The sequence below is a fragment of the Gamsiella multidivaricata genome (assembly GCF_025024155.1).
Source record: "Gamsiella multidivaricata strain RSA 2152 chromosome Unknown BC939scaffold_41, whole genome shotgun sequence".
Classification (NCBI taxonomy): Eukaryota; Fungi; Mortierellomycota; class Mortierellomycetes; order Mortierellales; family Mortierellaceae; genus Gamsiella; species Gamsiella multidivaricata.
This window is the reverse complement of record NW_026251749.1, coordinates 252,257-273,078: the sequence shown is the minus strand read 5'-3', so window position 1 is coordinate 273,078 and position 20,822 is coordinate 252,257. Positions and strand designations below refer to the sequence as shown.

The window sequence follows — 20,822 nt, the reverse complement described above, 5'->3', positions numbered from 1 at the left end:
CTCTTTCTTCATAGAACGTCCCATGATTGGACTCGACAACATCTCACAGCTGCTGCGCTGTCGACTCTCGGTAGTTCTTACGGTAGTGATCGATGCACATCCATTTAACATGACCCTCCTTGGTGACAATCCTGTACAGGTTGCCGAGAATGCGACCTTTGTCCTTAATCTTCAGAAATGACTCCAGCTGCCGCAGATCTGCTCCTTTCAAAACCAGTTGATTCAACCCACTCTGCCGGCCGGAGATGTGCCTGAGCGGAGAATCAGCTGCTTCGCCACTGTCCTTTGCGATGATATCTATTGTGCCCCCGCTGATGCTGGGGAGCAGCGTGATTGTCCCTTATTTACCTTTTATAATGTGCGTGTCGTGAACCTGTCCATAGCAGGCTGTGTGGAGAATAAGCAACCTTGACAAGGCAAGTTCGGATGTTAGGAACACTGTTCAATCGAACTTCGTTTCCATTTTCTTCCTCCTAGCTGCCTGCCCAAGGAAAGAAGGGAATACCGGGTGTCGCCACCAAAACTCTATAGACAAGCTAGACTCATAGCAAGCGATCGCCGCCATCAACGCTAATATGGAAGACAAACAGGAGCGTCATTGCCTTCGCCCCTTCAGCACAGAACATGCAGATAATTCACCCGAAGGCGAATTTTCATATGCGAAGGATGGATACCAGGGAGCACAAACTGTACCTAAACGGACCCAAATATGCCCGAGATGTACTTTTCTTTGTCAGGAACCTCGGCGCCACGTGGGACCCAATTGCTCGCATTTGCATTGCCCTTGTTGGTTTGTGCCCTTTCCCCTCCTTCTCTTCAGCACCGCTGTCTTTTTTTGGTGCCAAACAGGTGATCCGGGGCCGCCAAGGAATATATTAAGAACGTATATTTGTCATTGTGCATTGTGTTTCTGGTCTCGAACCCAGGACAAGAAAATAAAAAATTAGGGTCGGATGTCCGCTTTGGATACACAAAAGGAGAGAAGAGCCTTCGCCCATGAGGCTCCATTAGCAGGAATGATGTCAGGATAGGGAATATGTCGTTGCCAGCAGCAACCGGGCACAGGTATGCATGTGCAAATAGACTTCTGTACTCCTTGGCACTTCCATGGATGATTGTGAGGTCATTGTAATCGTGCCCTGCAGATCCTCCCCGGCAGTAAACTATCAATTTTAACCGATCCCCTATGCACAACATTGATCGACTTATTTAAATCGCCATCCCGCCTCCGATATTTAACTGAAATCGCCGCCTTCCCAATACCACATCTCCATACACACACGCAATCTCTCTCGCACACTTTGCGTTGCCATCATCTTCCGCTCACCGTCCTGCATCCTGTCGCCGGCCTGCGTAACTACACCAAAGCCTACACCCAAAACCTACACAGCTCCTCCTTCGAGGTTACCTTTACTTGTGCGAACCCAGCAATCACAAAGTCGCGCAGAAATCACCACCGACCTTTACCCAACCTCATCTTCCTACGACCTTGATCTGATAAACCCCACAAACGCCTCTCATCTTACTTGTTTCCTCGCGTTCGCTCTTACCACTTCGGCGTGTATTTACCATCTGCCTCCTACTCACCATACCCTCCCATCATACCCTCCCATCATACCCTCCCATCATATACTTCAGCCTCGTTCTGCTTAAGCAACTGCGCCAAAATATTTTTATAATTTTATTCGGTGGTTCATTAAAATTCTTTACGCACGCATGGTCTCTGTCCCAGGAACCATTTTAACCCACATTCCCGCCCCATTTCTCGCGGATATGCACCTCCTTCGCGACCGGTAAGGCCTCATCCAAGTTTTACAAGAAAATGTTGTGTTCTTGATACAGTTGTGGCATAAAGACCGCGAATGATATGAGATATTTCCACGCCGTCCGGCAACCAGCTTCATGATATTGGTCATACGCTATTGTGCTACTCCTAGCCTTGTACCTGATCAACGGCTCTACAAGTCCTCAAGTTCACCCTCTCATCAGGACTCTCTTCCTCTGTCCCAATCACCTATAGGCCCGCTCAGAGCCGTGTCCCAAATCCAGAGGATTCATTATTGTTATCACCTCGATCGATGAAACAACTGACCTGCCAACCACCACTCTCGGGATTGCAATCAGCAAATTCCTCAAGGGAGTTTCACGGCCTACCACCCGAAATTCTTCAGTACATTGTCAACTTCCTTCCCTTTCATGACCTCGTCAAGGTGTACACAAGTCTACCAAAGATCCACCGACCCATTATTCAGCAGCAGCTGGACTATTCGTTGGCCTTGATGATCCTGACTCTCGAGATTAAGCAGGATGCTCGAGGGCCGACTGACCGGAACACAACAACGACAACATCCGCAACGGCTTCGCTTCCGACGCAATGGAGGGTTACGGCTTTCGATGCAGACCGCATGTGGGTCGAGTTTCAGCTGGAGGCAAAGCTCGGCATGGAGATGGCAGAGAGGCGTCGACAAGAAGTCTTGCAACAGTATCAAGAGTTTTCGTCAAAAAAATCTTCATCCACGGCGCAGAGGTGCAGAAGGGATTTGCGCGCTCAGAGTAACTCGACTTCAATCCCGATATTGTGCGACCACACTCGATCGAAGGCTCAGTGCCAATACCCTTCACTCGCGGACGATATCGAAAGCGTGATCTGGAAGTCGCGTCGCAGAAGAGACGTATCAGATCGCCGAAGAACCGTGTTCGAGTTCGCCATGAGCCCAGCTGATGCACTGGATCAGGAGGACCACGTCGTAGACAGTAACTTTTTCCATTGCGACAAATCGTGTGCTCTTCCAGCCCTGGAATCTGCGAGGATCTCCTTCAAGGCTCACAGGAACACGCCCGCGCGTTGGATCACCTCTTGGAATGATCATTTGAACGAGTTCTGTGGTACTTCCATGAGTACAACAGATAGCTCTCCTGTTGGGCGGCCCTCATTCTTTGAGGTAGAGTCACCTCGAGCAAGAAGCGCGAGAGAGAGGAAGGCAGCCTTTATGCAGGATCATGTTTTGTTGCGAGTTTTGTCTCGGATGACGGACACAGAGGCATCGAGTGCAGTCCAGTTTTTGCCAAGAGCTGTTGAGCTGGATACGAGGAACCTAGGACAAAGACGCACCAAAGCTGTAGTGCTCTCTGAAAAGCCGTGGCTGCCTAATCATCGTCTCGGGCGCCAGCGAGAGGAAGAGAAGCGCAGGGCTGCGTCGTCCAAGGTCAACCGTCGGCACTCATGGCACCCTGAGAGCGTGAGAGAGCAGTTGTCGTTTTTCACACGCGAAAGTGAGCAATTCTCGACCGCATTAAAAGGACTCCTCGAACGGTCTTCTTGGAACGGCTCTGGACCAAGGGGATGGCTGTCATATCCTATAGGTGCAACGACCGAGATGCCGGACTACCACTACCACCGCTGGCAAGACGAACCGTTCGTTATAGGTGGATGGGATGCCGCGGAATGGATGTCTGCGCTGTCGAGTATGGCCACGTCCATATACAGGTCATGTCGTGAGTTCTCTGGACCGCGTTCGGACAAGGGCATTGCTATCACTACGGCCTCTTGTGGACATCTGGAGGAAGAAGACACAGCAGAAGAGAAAGAGGCCAAGGAGGAGGATGCGCTATTTGAATTCACATACGACGTTCGGCATAACTATATCCTCAGCAATCGACTCGAGGGCGAACGAGTGGTACGGCCAATCCGTTTCGCGTGCTCGCTTGATTTCTTCGTCCCCCAAGGACAAGGCGCATAGGAGCCACGCCTCGCATCCGTACTCCCCTTCCATGGATCACATAGACATAGACGCATCTTATTACATACAATGCACTTTTCGTATTAATGCTATGGTCAAATAAGTGTTTTTATGTCTCCTGACGAGAAGTGCGGAAGAGCGTTGTTGGTGTCTAAGAAAAGTAGGCCCATCCTATGCAGTGAACGTGACAAGGACTGCGAGCGCCCAGAGCACAGAGCCCAAGGTCTGTCTGTTGTTTGTCATCTCTTTCCTTCCCTCATTCATTTAACCCACAGCAAGGACCAGCGGCCGACTCGCACGAGCAGGACAGACGTGCACAGATACTCAGTTACTTGGGAATACAACGAACGCTGGAAACACAGGATCAGTCCCCATCGTTTTTGATAGGAATCCACACGACACCATGTCTGGAGGCATCACTCTGGCACTGATCTCTTATGCAGGCACAGGAATCGCTTTTCTCTTTTCCACGCTGTCGCTTGGTAAGGCGTCTGATGCACTTGAGTCACTAGAACCCATATCATCTTGAAGTAGAAACAGGGTTATAGGCTGATCATGGCTTCTCTTCTCCTGGCTACCATAGCATGCGGCCTCTACTACTTGGCAGAGCTCGTGGAGGAGTATACAGTCATGACAAAAAAAATTATCAAAGGCTTGACGCTGGTACGTACACACCAACATTGCTTTGGCGGAAAAGCTTTTGGACACAGCTGAGCGATAGTCTCTTGTCATTATCCTGGGGCCTGACCAAAGAACGCTGTTTTTAGACGGTCGTGGCGCTTCATCTGTTGCTCTGGCTGCTAGACGGATTGCCGTTCACGAAGATTGTGTTCTCGCTCGGCTGTCATGCAGTCTACAGTCTGAACTTGGCCAACTTTCCCTACATCAACCTCCTCAGCGCTCCTTTCCTTCTTAGCTGCGGTATGTGCTTTGGGTCTTTGAAAGGGAGGGATGAAGAAAAGAAAAAGTCAAGCAGACGGCTCACAATGATTTCATTTGTTGTCACCATACGGTTAAGTACTGGTTCTGGCGGATCATTTCATGTGGTTCAAGTACTTTACAAGGCACTATTACAGCTTCATGACGATCGCCAGTTTTTTCGGTATTTGCGTCTGGATGGTGCCATTCGTCTATTTCATCTCTCTAAGCGCCAACGACAATGCACTCCCAAGCTTTGACAAATCGCAGGAAAGCAAACAAAAGAAGAGCGGCATTCTGAAGAATCTCTTTGGCGCGATGCTGAACAAGAAGGACTCTTCGCCAGCGCTCGTGGAGACACCCAGCTTTGCCGGCTTTGGAAGTTCTTCACTATCCCAGAGCCACCTCACTCCCTCAACTTCGTCGCCCTACTCCTCGTTTAATCCCGATAAGAACCAGCTCCGACCGGATTATCCCATCTCCCGTCCAAGCAGCAGCAACAGTAATTATGGACACGGATATCAGGGCAGTCAGAGCCCTGATCGCCCAGCCAGCAGCGGCAACAGTTATGGAGGACAACAGCAATACGGAAGCAGCAGTGCAGTCTACAGCAACTCATCGTCGACTGTAGGAAACCGCTTTTAAAATATAAAGACAACTGCATGCAATGTTTATTTGCGTAGTGCTTTCATGATTTTACTTGTGCGTTCTTCTTTATCGTACAAATACTGGACTCTGGTACTAGTCTGGCGCCTTAGTCTTCTGCAAGCAGCGCCTTTAAATCGTTGCGTGTCCTCTGCACCTCGCTGATTGGCTTTCGTCGCTGTCCTAGCGCCGGAACTGGGACTGGTGATGTTGCCGAAGAGTTTTGTGGCTCCTGCTTCAGATACCGGCCGGCTATGCAATTACAAGTAGATTATGAACCGAGTTCATGGGTTTATGATATAAACTAGTATCGATATGGGCGCCTATAGCATAAACAAATGACATGAAAACATACCCTTCTGGCCGGTCTCTTCTTGCTTCACCTCAATGTTCCCGTCCAATGTGAGGGAAGCTGGCTTTCTTGGCTCGACATGAAGCCCTGTCATCGTGGACTATCGTTTCAATAAAGATATAAAACGTTAGCAAAAATGAACGAATATCGTATACAAACGATAAAGACTCTCATAACTAACAGCACGCAGCTGCGACGAGCCCTGCCTTTTTGAATGCTTTGAAGTTGGGTACATTCTTCCATTTTTCGTGCAGGACAGTATCCACCTCTGTCCTGTCCTTAAAGTTCGGGAGATTCTTCCACCGCTCAGGCCAATTCTTTTGATCCGCAGCTTCCAAAATCCGAACGCTTACAGATTGATGGTCTGGTTCCTGGCTAGGCTCTGTCGCAAGGCTACCTTGTGGGGTTTGATCCTGCTCTTCTTTGATCCTTCGACGCTTACTCTTGGCCAGCAGGGCCTCGCTCCATTCAGACTGCATGAGTTTACTCTCCTCGCCCTTGGATCTTTCCAACAGCCGCTGGGCTTCTAGCCTTCGCAATCGCTCCTGCTCATCCAGGTTGTCTTTTTGCCGTCCAACCTTCACGTTCAATTTCAGCGCAACCATGTCCTCCCGAACCGCATCAAATGAACTAGGCTTTTTTCTCGACCCCTTGGCGCTAGTTGATGGGGAGGAGGACTGAAAAATCAACTCTAATTTCGTGTCTTCATTCTCCTTTATAAGGCCGACGCGTCTTGGTTCATCAGGGCTGGGTTTCTTCAAATCGCCCTCCATCTCAGCTTCTCGTGGCTCCAAGGCATTTTGAACGGCATCGTCCCCAATAGCGATAGGCCGTCCTGTTCCATCGTGGACGTTTATGCCCAATTGATTGCCTGATTGTCCCTGCTTCTCCGGCCAAGCCGCAGCAACAGGAATCGGCAGACTAGGCGTGTCATTTGCGGTTGGTAATAGTATTGGCTTGTCACTTTTCGGTTCGACAGCGTTCAAAATCATAGCATCATCTTCGTCTTCTAGTCCGTCGAAGAACAACGCCATGCGATCCATCTTTGTCTATGACACCGTCAATAATAGGGTAAGCAGCAGATCAAGCTAAAATAACACATGCATGACAAGTTGGCATCCTGCAAAAGATACCTTCTTTTTGGCTGGTTTCTCAGTCGCTTTGGGGTTTGAAGGCTGAGGCGCGGACAACGTCTCCGATCCAACACCCAGAGTGCTGGTGCCTGTGTGATTCGGTTTCGTGGATGCGGGAATCATTTGTGACAAACTGAATGAGGCTATAGGCGGTTCGTCGTCGTCGTCGTCAACAATCTGCGGATCATCCTTGGTATCTCCAGTGGATGATCCACTTCTGCTCAGAGCTGTGACAGCTGCGGAAAGGGGGACCGCAACAGAAGATGATGGTAGTGCAGCAACATCGGTGATATGTAACGGTTCCGTAAGTGAAGGACTAATTAAGCTGTTTTGAAAAGATCCCGCGGTCTCCATAGCTGGCAGTGGCTCCAGATATTTTGGATTGCAGTACATATCCGTCGACGCGTACATGATTGCCATCCCGATCTCATCCTCGTGTACCCATCGATACTTCATCCTGTTTGACGAAAGAATGACGGAACCACAAGTAGGTCAGATATGAGTCAGACAAGCAGAACGTTTGGAGATGCTGGAGAGATATACCCGATCATATCCTCTGCAACGTACCTTGTCAAAGTGGTGTCCAGTTTTGGGTACGCTTTGGCGACATCTCCTTCGCCTGGTGGACGCAAGAATACGGGTATGATAGTGGCAAAGATGCATTCGCGTATCAGATGTAGCGCATTTGCTGCATCTGCTGTAGCCCAGCTTCCTCCAGCGCATTGTATTACGTGGCTCAGCCCTGAGTACTAAACATATACGAAGAGGCAGCAAGAACATTGTATTCAGTTGTGAGAACATGCCTGAGAGCACAAATGACCGCGGTGGCAGTACGCTACATACTTTCGAAGCTGCGATCGAGATAAAGCGGTAGTCCTTGAGTAGTGCTTTTCGAGTGGCGTTTGGCGTCCATTGAATATCAAGGCATTGCAGGATAGCGGGAACTGGCGCGGGGTGATCGACTTCAAGCGTACGAGCGTCCTTCTGGCCTTTCGAACTCCATGATTCCCTAAAAGAAGTTTCCGCTGCTTTGAGCCAGTCAACGCCCACTAGATGTCCTCCTTCTGCAAGAGCAAGAAACATTTTTTCGCTGCGCTTGGTTCTTCCAACAATTAGATGCGTTGATATGCCAGAAGTCCAAGCCTCCTCCATCTTGCAGTCTAGCAGCAATGGAAACATGACAAAAATGGTCAAGAAAAATGTCATGGATCGAATTCTTTACTTATGTATCATGGAATATCATCCTTACCAATCTCAACCGCGGTTGTGACGATGCCCACCTTGGCCTGGGCGCTCAGTCCTTGAGAACAAAGGCTCCAGTCAACTCTTTCTAGTCGGAATGAGGTCTTTTCACCAACGATCACATCTACGAATCCACCGTAGCCGCGTCCTGCTACGTGCCTCTTTTCTTTAACTGTCCATGTATTGGCGGCATCGATAACGACTTCGGTATCTTTGGCTGGCTCGATCCGCTCATTATCCACGAAGACACCGTGTTTGGAGCTGAGGTCACGGATGATCAGTTTGGTGTGCTCGCCTCGGGTGCGCTATAGCATCAAGAATAGAAGTGATATTCGTGATCAGTCGGCCAGGTCGAAGAACGTAGCTGAAACGTAGTATGGCAAGACAAAATGTTAACTTACAACACTCTGCATCGTGGGCTTGGATACGGTGAGAGCTACATGCCGTCGACCGACCGAAAGGTCACCGTTGCCAAGACATAATATATCATCTACAATGTACCCGATGTTTGTGTTATTTAGTCGCTTTCTTTACCAAGACTAGCTGCTTTGTTAATAATATTATTATTATTATTTGGGGACGGCAATACCTGCCTGCGATCTGCCTTCCTATAGTCAGGGTCATCTCAGGCTTGAGCCAGACACGGAGGCCTTTTGAGATTCAGTTTCCGGTAGAATGGGCAAAAGAGGAATCAGTCTCGACATCTCCACCGCTTGATCGCTCGCCAACTCATGGAAAGCGTACCTGCGTTACGCCCCTGTCCAACTAGGAACCACATATTGTCCTGCTCAACGGTATTCCTGTATGCTGATCGTGCTTTCCTGGTTGCGTGCTTGCTTATGTTATCTTCGTGGAGGGATGAACAGACGATTAACGGAAACGCGGGCGGGCGAAGCGGAGTGTGGGAATTATGTCCGCCACCATTTTTGTGAGGGGTGACTGCCGCCACTACATCTTGCCCCTAGACAACTTTGTTTATTTGTCCCCTTATTCTTTTTATCTCGTTCACTTTTCTCCTGCTCCATTCCCGCAACCGTCATTGGCAGCTTGGGTCCAACATATCATGGTGGATAACACAATCTTCGACTCCCTTTGCGCCGATTTTGAGGACATCTTGTACTCAGACCTAGAAGGTCATGCCTCCGAGCTTCTATGTATCAAATATCTCCAACAAATCTCGGACAGCCGGAGCAAAAAGCTTGTCAGGGGCGTCATCATGGGCGCCAATCTCAGGCCGATTATATCGCTGCATGTCCAGATCACAGAGGCTATTACGACCATGTCAGGAACCCCCCATCCGGTGAATGTCCATTTTCTCCACGTTGCAGCCTCAGCCCAAACCTACATGTCCGAAGAAGCATTGAGGGCCATTGGCGTCGAGGATGCTGTTGTTGTGGGCGAGTCCGTGGACAAGACCAAGACTTTACGGCTCCCGCTCCTGATCAATGGCTACAGGGTTCTTGTGTCGCCGTCGCCGTCAGAGTCGCACTTTGCACACATCAACATTCTAGGTGAAGACTTTATCCATGCTTCGAGAGCGCAGGTGTTTTTCGGTGGAGATCCACCTCGGTTCGAGATCGCGTTTCCATGATCAATCATTGCTTGGATGGCTTTTTGCATTTCTCCTTTAGTCTGTTCTGTAACATGGTTCTCGTAATATTTCACTCCTTTCTTTGCCTTTGTAATCGAGCCCATCATTTGATGTTTCGAATACTTTGATTTATGCCGATTGTAAGTCAAGCGTTTAGCTGCTTTTAGAATGATTGTCTGCGTGCACGAATAGAGGGCTGCACATTTTTTTATCCGTTTGTACTTGGCTGTGAATTCATTGATGAGCAAAGGTACAGTGCCCAAGAAAAAGTCATTGGGAACGATTTTCATTTTGCGTACGAACACCATGTAAACATGAAAAAGTACAAGTGAAAAGACATATTGCTCAGCTTACAGATGAGCTAGAGACATGGGGCCACCACGGTGTTGTTCGGGTTTCTTTCGGCTACAAGCCATGTAATTTTCAAGACGTGTTTCCATTCAAAAATCCAGTTCATGTAAATCAAAACCGTACGAGACATACATATTTTGGTTGTATAATCTCGCCAAAAAAATTTCTAAGTTTTTAAAGTTACGTGCCACGGCCATGTAATGAGAACTTCCTAAGAAACCTGAACAAAACCGTGGCAGCCCCATATCTCGAGCTCATCTGTACGCTGAGCAGCATGCTTCCCCCCTCACACTTTTATATGTTTACGCGGTGTTCGTACGCAAAATGAAAATCGTTCCCAATGACTTTTTCTTGGGCACTGTACAGTGGACTTCAAAACTGTCCAAATGTTTTCAAGTTTGGATTACCAGATGCCATAGACTCACATTGGCAGTACCTTGGTTTTCGATCCCAGTGTGAAGCTATCTTGCCGATGTAGCATGCGCTGGCATATTTTGAAATAAATTAATTTCATTCTAAAGGACTTTTATTAATGCTGACTATTCCATGTCATTTGGACAAGTTTTGTAACCATAGGCAATTTTGGTATACGCTGCGAAATGCAGACCAAATTCTTTGCTCGTTTGTATAAATAATTACCGTCTTTTATTGGCCATCCACATCACCCGCCTCTGATTTCCACGCCATTCAACCATGAAAGCTCTCAGGCCTACCACTGTCAAGAACGTCCTTCGTCTGCTGCAGGATAACAAGTCTTTTCGCGAGGTTGCTACTGAGCTTAGTATATCGAAGTCCTCGGTCCACAGTATCGCTAAAAAGCCGCCGACTACAAGGTCCCATCTGAAGGGAGGTCGACTGAGAAAGTTCTCATACCGAGATGCGTTGTTCTGCGATTGCTATTTCATCGCGGCACAATCAGTACCGCCATCGAAGGCACGAGGAGGTACAATCAGGAAAGCCAAGACCCGGTGTCGGCGAATACTGTAAGGCGCGCCCTCAAGAATATTGGAATGATAGCTAAACGGGCAATCAAAAAGCCTCACCTGACGAAAAAGCAGAAGGAGGCACGTTTGGGGTTCGCGCTGAAGTACTAAGATTGGACCGAGGCCGATTGGATGCGAATAATTTGGTCCAATAAGTCGAAAATCGACAGAGTATCTTCTGACGGCCTGCGCTATGTGTGGATGGATACAGAGGGGCCGTCCAAGGTCAAGGCGAAAGACCGATCCGAAGTTGGTTACGTCGACTGTGAAGCATGGGGACGGTTCCATCATGATTTGAGGATGCATCACCTGGGATGGTCCGGGCTTTTTGGTTAAAATCGATAGTATTTTGGACGCCGAACTCTATATTCGCATTCTCAAGGAGGATCTGTGGGCGACTGTGGACTGGCACAACATTGATCCGCAGCGGTTTATCTTCCAACAAGACAACGACTCCAAGCATATCGCCTAGTCAACCAAGGTATATACTGCGTCCGTTGGATTGACAGAGGCGACAGGAAGAATCCTCGTCTGGCCCGCCAATTCTCCTGATTTGAACCCCATAAAGCACTTATGGGAGCACCTGAAAAGGAAACTACGCGGTCAAGGAACAATTCTCGAAGTGTTGCCTGAACTATGGGAGACAATCATGCAGACCTAGAACAATGAGATACCTATGGAGGTGTGCCGCAATCTAATCCGCAGTATGCTTGGCCGGCTTGAGGCTGTCATTGAAGCAAAAGGCGGCAACACCGAATATTGACGTGCACAATAAGGGCTGGTGACAAAACTGTCCAAATGACAAACGGACTTCTCAGCAATATTACACTGATAAAGGCTCTTTCAATGCCGCTTCAAAAGTCAAAGTACGCTCCTTATCGGCCAGTAAATATACGTCATAAACGTCGTTGGCCCCACAATAACGGCTGAGGAGATGCAATAGTAAATTGGCTGAAATGGACAGTTTTGGGGTCCACTGCATCAGTAGGCCTAGCCAATGCGCGAAGTTGGTTGTCGGGAAAGAAGCTGTCTATTGGTGCCGAGCGGTCGTTTTTGTGCCCTAAATCCACGGCAAAACGCGTCGCTTATTCGCTCATGGGCGCAGGTGGCCTCTCTGGCTGGTAGCATGCATCTTGTACAGCATTACAGGGACATGTTCGAGTCTGGCCCTGTTCATCATTTGATCGATTTGAAAGCACCAAAAAAGGGTACGGCTGTGGTTGTTCCTGTGTATAGGGGAGGGGACTCTTTTTTTTTGGGCTCAAGCTTTGGGCGAAGCAATTCTTCGCCCATTTGACTATGGCGAGACCCGTGCCCAAAGTGCGTCATTGTGTCATTATGAAGTTAACTCTTCCCAAGCAACAGCAACGGTAAGACATCCCTTATCTTTTTAGCATTGCACGTACGACCCGGTGTCAGGATGTTCAATGATGTACTGAGAATCCATCTCTTCGGGAACCACACCACGAAACAAAGTACCCTCATGGACATGGGCATCAACATACAAGGGCGTGATGTAGAGAAAGTGCGGCGAAGGGGGAACGAGTGAGAGAGGGAAATAAAAAAAGACTACAACCCGCTCCTCTTTGAACAAACATTCACCGCGGAAACGAAGGCCACAATGGATATGGACATAATAACGGCGGCTGCAGCTGTGGCCATGGTTGTGACCATTCCAAGCAACAGACAGGTCGCAATCATATTCCTCGCCCTCATTCCCAATCCCATCCTCGTCAATCCTTTCGCTTCTCTTATTGTCGTCCTTCCACTTGAATCTCAAAACCTGTTTGCGGATCTCTTCTTGCCGCCATTGTGCAGCCCACGCCAGACTCATATGTGGCTGAATCGATCAAAACAACACTCCACGCATCCCGTCTTCATCCACTCCTGTAAAAAGTACAACAGTTGCAGCAACACCGAAAGACAGCAGACACAGGGACTAAAGCAGTGCATAGAAAACAGACGTTCTATTCGTGCCTTTCAAATAAAATTGTCGACATGACTCCTCTCTAGCAGAGATCCCCGGCTAAGATAATAACCCCGTTAAGCCCATGGTATCACCATTCCTTACCATTTTGCAAAAAAAAAAAAAAAATCCAAAAACATAAGGAATATCTCTATCCTCACTCCTTTATTCCAGTTGGGGTCTATAATCGAGGTCCTCGAACAATCTAGAACGGTCTATTCTGAGGATATTCGATGGCGCGCCATAGGCCTCTTCTGCATCATGGGCATGGATATCAAATATGTGTCAACTCTCTTGGGTACCTCCACGTCTAGTATTACCAATTGGGTCGGTAAGTAACTACCATATCTTGATACGCCAGCCCCAAGATCATGCCCAGCAGAAAAAAGGAGAATAGCGTGAAATCAAATCTTGTTTAGAGAGCACTTCGAATACCGTATCTCGACAGTTTAAATCGAATCGGCTCGCGCTTGTGCGTCGTTTTTCTCTAGTCTCCAGTAGGTGGCCTTCCATGGCAACGCCTGCGGATAGCGGCCTTGCTTTTGATTTATTCCACAGCACCTCAACCGAAGCAGCATCGCCCGCTATCATTGCGATGTTATACACCCTCCCCATCGCACACCCGACCACGACAATGTCACCAGGATTCTCCTGCACGCTCTCGATCCCGATCTCGTCTGCGGTGTTATCCCGACAAGAGTGTTCTTTCCTGCCTTAGGATATTCTCAGGGAACGTGATACATCCAGGGCGGCTTCGACATCGAATCAACCACCTGCATTGTATCTCCCGACCTGACTTCACCTTACTTCAGCATGTAAGGCCCAGTATTCATGCTCTTTGGGAACTAAGGCAGCGCACAGACACTTGTCTCCGTGCTGGATCTGTCCAAGCAGACCTATGTCCACAATGCAACCAGACTGACTGTCCATTTTTGCAACCAAGGTCTTGTCCATGTTTGGAACACGTATGGCTTGATCTATATCAGAGGAAGGTACAAATCCGCGGCGATCGACACAATGGACGTCTACAACCCTCGCTTCCAATCCCGCCCACGCCTACTACCATAGGAGATTCAAGCACAGGCGGGATAGACACTCCTCTAATCCAATAGTACTCTGCAACGTGATGCTTAATGAGGTTCAATGTTATTTATTTTTGCGGCCAACTATCAACATTCGTAAGTGCGTACGCGCCAGGAGCCATCTACGAATGCCTGCCAGCGTGGAGTATCTTGAAAGCCACAGGAGCATCGTCGTCTGGGGAGGGGAAATTCCTGCATGGCGATCGGTAATAAAGCGGTAATATATATATATGTATATATATATGAACGACCCTTCTTTCTCGGAACTTTGCATCCTCATCATTTTTATCAGCCTGTTTTTTCACCTAACACAATACTTGACCAGGGCAACGACAATGTGCTCATTGGTATTTATATTCTGGACTTGACCATCCTCAAGTGGAGGAACAGGCCTAAGCTAGCGATGGGCACATGGGTACGGCCTGTGCCATGTACGACGATGGATTCCTGACCAAAGGAGGGACTATCACACTGATGCAGACATAGAACCTAGTAGGATGCACTCTGGACTCAACTACAGCCTAGCGGAACCCTGTCACATCTTTCTGTTGATATGTTATCTCTAGGTGCCAAGGATCTGTTTCTGTACACGTTTTTCATGATTCCAGGCCCGCAGTGTCCAATCTGACAACCTTGCAGCGGCCCTCGGCATACAATTGGAAGATGCCTCGTCTTTGCAAGGTCAATGCCCTTGCGTTGGTCCTTGAGTTAAATATATCCGCTGAAGGCGTGGGTACAGTCCGCATTAGCATGTTTCTCTACCGCCACAAGGCGACAAGAACCAGCTGCAGATTCATACACAAGAGTATAGCGACCCTACGGCAGATTCGAGAGACCACGCATTGATTCGGACAGATGTCCCTGGCAAGTATGAGGAAGAACAGGGAGTCGATAGATATGCGTGGTAGCACACGAAGGGTCAGGGCAAAAAGAGAAGGAAGAGGCAGCTTGATACCAATCATAAAATCGAAATGCCTCCAAGGGACGCGATGAAGGAGCCAGCTTTGATATCAAACTCCATGACCCAACCTACAGCTGTTTTTCCGGAGCGTCCAGCAATAAGGATGCCCCTAGACTCAGCTGCACTCTTCCACACCAACGATTATTCAAGAGCAGAGCAGCCAATCCTTACCATCATAGTAGTGAAACATAATAAAGTTCTCGAAAATAGGGACGCTCGTAACATGTATGACCGCTATCCTCTGAGGCGGGAGGTTCTGGCGCCGGAATCTGGAATACCCTTCGAACACAATTGATTCCTTCATCGCCTTTATGGACAGCCCATCTGCATTGGAAGAGGAAGCCCTTGCCATCGTTGCGATCTACGGCCCATCGTCGTTCTACGCCCTTGTCAGCCCTGCTTTAGCTCAGACAAAGACGCCGACACCAGCGGAAAGCACACCTGTCTATGCACTGAAGGTCTCGCTCGAGGAACCCGACTTTGACTACGACCCAACCACCAGCAGCGACGATCATCCATCTCAGAACACCACAACCGGAGACATCATCAGAAGCAAAAAGGAATTCGAGCTCCGGATCTACTTTCCTGAGGGATATCCCGAGACCAACACGTCTGCTCCGGTCCATGAGATTGTGAGTATCTACTATGGCGCTCTTCGTCTGACGGATGCTATGATGCGAGAGATTGATCTGGGGTTGGATCGATGCTATGTGCCGGGAGAGGTCGTTGTCTTTTCATGGATCGACTGGTTACGGGACTATCTAGATGAGCTCGAAGCCCGCAGCGGAGGTGCCCAGGGCGTGGATATCCATGGTCTCGGCACTGAGGTGGACCAGGAGAGCTCGAACGATGATGAGGACGGGGGCGAGTATGGTGCACCGGAGGGTCAGAAAGTGACCTCGGACTACTTTGAGAACGACGACGACCACCACCATCACTACCATCATCATAATCAGTCTTCCGCACAGGATCTCGCAGGAACAGAAGCGCTCTCATCCTCACTCGCATCATCCTTGTCCCTCCTTGACAGTCCAAGGATCCCTAGGGGAACAAGCGCCGGCGCACCGGTGTTCAACATTCGATCGGGCCAGCCGATTATCGACCGCAAAAGTGTATTCATAGCCCATTTGGCGCCGATTACGATGCCGGCGCAGGTGCCTTGGATGATCCAGCAGCTGAAGCAGGAGAACAAGAAAGTCGTCAAGGCTACGCATAACATTATGGCGTTCCGGGTCGAGAACGAGAACGGTACCATTGCACAAGGCATGTTTTACTATCCTGCCTGGTATTGCCTCCATACATGGATTTGTTCAACTTTTTTCATATACTCATGCATATTTCTTTATACCCTCGTCAACGTGCTTGTGTTTGTTTCTTCACTGCCCTTGCTTGAAATAGACAACGATGATGACGGAGAGACAGCGGCAGGAAGTCGACTGCTGCATCTCATGTCGATTTTGGATGTCAAGAACGTTGTTGTGGTGGTCTCGAGGTATTTACATCTGCAAGAAGCTCTTTCCGCTACGAAACTAATCTTGGACGTGCTGTTGTCATTCTTGCTAACATGCGCTGTTCTCTCTCTCTCTCTCTCTCTCTCTCCCTCTCTCTCTTTGGCGTATGTATGATATATGTCATAGGTGGTACGGCGGTATCCCATTGAGTGCGGATCGATTCAAGCACATCAACAATGCTGCACGTCAGCTACTTGATGAATGCGGCTACATCAAACCTGCAGCATCTGCTGCAGATGCGACATTGAGCGGCCCCAACAAGAAGGGCAAGAGCAAGAAGGCAGGGAAGAGATAAGAATAGAATTTCGTCCGCAAACAAAACATAATATCTTCTTGAACATGATGAACAGATGCGTCGTTCCCAGAGATCATAATAACCAAGTGAGCCTTACTTTGATGTTGCTATTATACATTTATTTAGTGCAATGAACAAATGAGAAGATATATGCAATATGGTTGTTGTACGCTACAAAGGAGGCATCAGCTTGCTACGGTTGGTTTATATCGCGTACTGCTGTGCAGTATAGTCCATGTGGATGGGGTTTTGGTGATATGGATGCATGCGAACAGAATGTTGTCCGAACGCTGCCATTTCATTAGCCTGGATCGGAACGCGTACTTGAGAATGAGCTTGGATCTGGATGGGAAGGCGGGCTTGGACGGTAGCGGTGGTGTGGGCTTGTGTAGAAGCCGCCTGCTGAGACTTTGCAGAACCAGATGCCTTGTTGCCGTTCTCGTAGCGGGAGCGACGGCGGATGACATTGCGCTTTAGAGAGATGGGCCGGTGGATGTGATGGAGCTTATAGTAGAGTCCGCAGGCATTGCACAGGATGTCGCCGTGGTCATCCTTTCGCCAGAGTGGCGTCAGAGTCGTCTTGCAGTTGGTGCACATTGGCTGTGGTCCTTGAGACAAAGAGGAGAAACAGCCAGCCAAGGTCGGATCCGAAGAGCTCAAACCATTGGCGGCCGAGGCATCGTCCGAGGAGACGCCGTTTAGAGCTCGGGCCCCATACTTAGCCTTGAGGCCCGCATGACCTTGGCCCATGGATTGCTGAAGGTGCTTGGGGCGGTGCATAGCGTGCAGCTTGTGGTACAGGCCGCAGGCATTGCAGAGGGGCTCGTTGTTGGCGGACCGGCGCCAAAGTGGTGTTGCGGTCGCTCCACAGTTGTGGCAGCGCACGCCCATGCCCGCAGCAGCCTTGATAGCGGCCTTAGAGGGCTTGCGAGGCTTAGTGGCCTTACTGGACTTCAGACCAGCTGAAGTGGCGGGTGTTTGCAACGGGTGTGCAGGCGTCGCGACAGGCGACATGGAGAACGAAGGAGAATGCGCCGCGAGTGGCGCGGAAGCAACAGGGCTCTGGGGGGCGGTCACAGGCATGGCCTGTGCGGAAGTCTCGCTGAATGCTGACTGTGGAGCTGGAGACAGAGGGGACATCTGACGGACATACTGTGGTAGTGAGGCAAGAGGCTTGAGGCACACTGGCGAAGGAGTCGAGGAGGGAGTCTCTGGTGGAGAGATCATTCCCTCCTGTGAAATCTTGGAATGCATCACCAGAGAGAGCTGGGGATGTTGGCGCGTCGACTGCTGCTGCTGCTGCTGTCGCGGAGAAGGGTCCGTGGGCTGGATCATCGGGTTAAAGAAGCCATTAGAGAGGGCCTGAGTAGCGGCGGTCAGATAAGAAGCTGACGGAGAATTGAAGGCTGAAAAGACGTTAGGATCTTGCTGGAGCTGGTACTCTTGGAACTGAGTGAGACCCATTTGTACTGAGAGCTGGCGCATGGATGCTCCCCAGGTGTAAGACTCGGAGCAGGGGTTGCTGCTGTTGATATTGCTGCTGCTGCTGCTGAGGGAGTCCAGGGGCAGGGCGGGGGTAGGGAGGGCTGTAGAGACTGGAGAGGGTGGCGTGAACTTTTGCTGAAGCGGAAGCGGAGTATCGAATGCAAACAAGGAGCCCTGAGTAATCTCGGGCATAGACATGAGGATGTCCTGTGGAGAGGAAGTGCTGTACAGGGAGTATGTGTCCGAGGATGGTGATGATACGAGTGCTGGTACTGAAGTTGGCGCTAATACTGGTGCTGGTGCGGATACTGATGCTGAGGATGCAGAGGAGGATGTGATGTCGAAGGGGAAGCAGTAGTCGTCCGAGAGGAATGGCATCTCGAGAATGCTTGCGTAGAAGTCGGCCATTGTAGTGTTTAAAGCGGGAAGTATTCGAGATGAAGTGGGAAGTGCGAAGTGGGAATACAGAAAAGACACGCTAGAGCAGGAGTGAAGGGGCGAAGAAGGGAAGGAAGTGATAAAAAGATGAAAGAAAAAGTCGCCAAAAAGGTGGGAATGGTGTCGAATATATACCGAGCGGAGGTAGAGGCGGGGGGAGATGGAGTGCAGGACCATTCCCTGGATTAGTGGATTAGAGTAGCCACTTATTCAGCTATATTCTTAAGGCCATTCAATTGAGTTATCAATTCCTTATAGATTGAAATTCATCCCTCTTCTCCAATGCAAACAGATCCAGAAACAAACAAACAAACAAACCAGTTTCCTTACTTTTGTCTCCATCGCATTGAATAAGATTATGGATGGCAAATATAATGGATGTAATAGATATCTGCTCGCCCGCATATTTAGTCTGGGGGGATGATGTTGTTGTTGTCCCCGTTGCAGCAGCTCTTTCTCTCCTCTTGTCGCTCCTCTTGTGTAAACAAAAGCAAACAAAATATCAAAAGAAAAAGGAAAGTTGAGGCTAGGGAAACGACACAGTTGTATTGCAAGGCGACCTGACTCTGCCGGGCTGCCTGACGGGGCTTGTGGGGACAGACCCTCCCTGAGTCGCTATACTAGGTCATCTCGCCGCCATTAAGGTCTTGACCCCGCACTTGACTCAACACCTTAATCGCTTATTTTTAATTTTGTTTAATAACCAAGAGACGTGAGTCCTTTCCTGGTATTGCCGTCCTGGATCCGCGTCCGACATAGCCAGTCGCACGCGGCCAGGCTGGGCCAAGAGAGATCTAGATTTTTAATTGTTTCAGTGATTCAAAGAGGTGTCAATACAATACTGATCATCTTTTTATATACTCGATTTATTGCTTCCTCTTTCAGGATGCTCACAGTACCCGTGTTTACCTCAATATCCTGTATTGTCTAGCCAGTATGCAGGCTGTCAGCTATCTTGACGGAGTGGGACCGGGTACTAACAGACCCATATCTGTCTATAGTTGCCCTTCGACTAGCGTGGAAGTCGTAGTCAGATACACGCTGTCTATCAATACTTGGAAGACGCCCTGTGTACCATAGAATGTAGCCATGTAAAGGTGCGCGGGTGCTTTAAGAGGACCCATCCATCCCAGCTGTTTTTCAACCAATAGCCGCTATCTTGCTGTACTGACACATTCCGTCTCACCTTTTCGAGGTCCAAAAAAGCGGCCACTTGGATTCCTTTCATTTACATAAATGAAACTGGTGTCCCATTGGCGGGCTGCATGTCGTCTCGATGTCTCATTTTACTCCGCTACTACTTCCATAGCAACTCCCAGCATGGCCCTGGAAATATGTGTTACTTCAATAAGACGAAAAATGAACATGCTGCAGGAGCTGATTACTATAAGGGTCTGCATGCATTTCGTCTGCGTGGTCCGTGGAGCTCTTTAGCGCACGGTATATGGCGGTCGAATCCTTTTGGATGATGGCTCAAATTACCCTCCATGAATGTACAGACTCAGCGCCCATGATGATCCATGGTACACGTGAAACAAAGGTTCAGGTGTAAATCGAGAGGTTGCGGTGATGCTCGATGGCGCTACTTCATGAGCGCTCAGCTAAAGTTTTGTCGCTCAGCCTAATAATTTGCAGCCTCGACGTGTCTTCCCCCTGGCTCCTAAATCAAAGTCAGGCATGGAGGAGCACAGTAAATTACGTTACGCTCTTACAGACTCCGTTGTGCTGTACTTTTCTAAGTGTAGTTTCTCATGAACAAAGGAAGCAGGGAGTACACCCTGAGATACAAAAAAAAAAAAAAAAAAAATGACGAGTGGAAAAATTGTTACACAAGCAGCATTAGATAAGATAAGATGAATCTAGCCAATCGCATTCTTCAGGGTGTAGCTGTAATTGGTATCATCTCTCACGTTTTTCGTTTCCCTGAGAGGCATGAGAGCGCCGAAATCCCGAGGGATGTTTAAAGCGATAACACGAGACACATGCCTTCCATGATACCGCCAGGCCTCAACGTCTACATCAAAGAACCTTGATTCGAGCAAGTTCTAACATCAGACCTCATGGTTAATGGAAGGGTGACTGATAGTCTATAAAGACCTTTATCTTTCAGCCTGAGTGTAAAAGGCACT

General features: G+C 49.0%; 6 protein-coding genes across 6 annotated transcripts; 4 read left to right on the top strand and 2 right to left on the bottom strand.

The window, feature by feature from the left end:
- Positions 1-1,233: 1,233 nt before the first annotated feature.
- On the top strand, positions 1,234-3,839 carry BC939DRAFT_454603 (uncharacterized protein). Its single transcript, XM_051556083.1, is given in 3 exon segments — positions 1,234-1,605; positions 1,619-1,793; positions 2,021-3,839. 2 exon segments carry the CDS (start codon positions 1,717-1,719, stop codon positions 3,738-3,740), a joined length of 1,797 nt encoding a protein of 598 aa, XP_051411259.1. The 5' UTR covers positions 1,234-1,605; positions 1,619-1,716; the 3' UTR covers positions 3,741-3,839.
- Positions 3,840-3,979: 140 nt separating this feature from the next.
- Positions 3,980-5,567, top strand: BC939DRAFT_196492 (transmembrane adaptor Erv26-domain-containing protein). Its single transcript, XM_051550574.1, has 4 exons — positions 3,980-4,222; positions 4,324-4,403; positions 4,508-4,661; positions 4,759-5,567. The coding sequence occupies exons 1-4, from the start codon at positions 4,144-4,146 to the stop codon at positions 5,301-5,303; spliced, it is 858 nt and encodes a 285-aa protein (XP_051411258.1). The 5' UTR covers positions 3,980-4,143; the 3' UTR covers positions 5,304-5,567.
- BC939DRAFT_504085 (uncharacterized protein) lies at positions 5,413-8,443 on the bottom strand (the record flags this gene model as incomplete). Its single annotated transcript, XM_051560482.1, has 8 exons — positions 5,413-5,555; positions 5,659-5,755; positions 5,889-6,704; positions 6,789-7,245; positions 7,356-7,537; positions 7,632-7,948; positions 8,038-8,335; positions 8,432-8,443. 8 exons carry the CDS (start codon positions 8,441-8,443, stop codon positions 5,413-5,415), a joined length of 2,322 nt encoding a protein of 773 aa, XP_051411257.1.
- Positions 8,444-9,039: 596 nt separating this feature from the next.
- On the top strand, positions 9,040-9,760 carry BC939DRAFT_454593 (uncharacterized protein). The gene has a single exon (XM_051556082.1). The coding sequence runs from the start codon at positions 9,094-9,096 to the stop codon at positions 9,619-9,621; it is 528 nt and encodes a 175-aa protein (XP_051411256.1). The 5' UTR covers positions 9,040-9,093; the 3' UTR covers positions 9,622-9,760.
- Positions 9,761-15,275: 5,515 nt separating this feature from the next.
- Positions 15,276-16,770, top strand: BC939DRAFT_504082 (uncharacterized protein; the record flags this gene model as incomplete). The annotated part of the gene is made up of 3 exons (XM_051560481.1): positions 15,276-16,212; positions 16,363-16,456; positions 16,602-16,770. 3 exons carry the CDS (start codon positions 15,276-15,278, stop codon positions 16,768-16,770), a joined length of 1,200 nt encoding a protein of 399 aa, XP_051411255.1.
- A 453-nt stretch (positions 16,771-17,223) lies between these two features.
- On the bottom strand, positions 17,224-17,649 carry BC939DRAFT_385298 (uncharacterized protein; the record flags this gene model as incomplete). The annotated part of the gene is made up of 1 exon (XM_051551805.1): positions 17,224-17,649. A coding segment is annotated over one exon (426 nt), but the record flags the coding sequence as incomplete, so codon positions are not given.
- Positions 17,650-20,822: the final 3,173 nt, after the last annotated feature.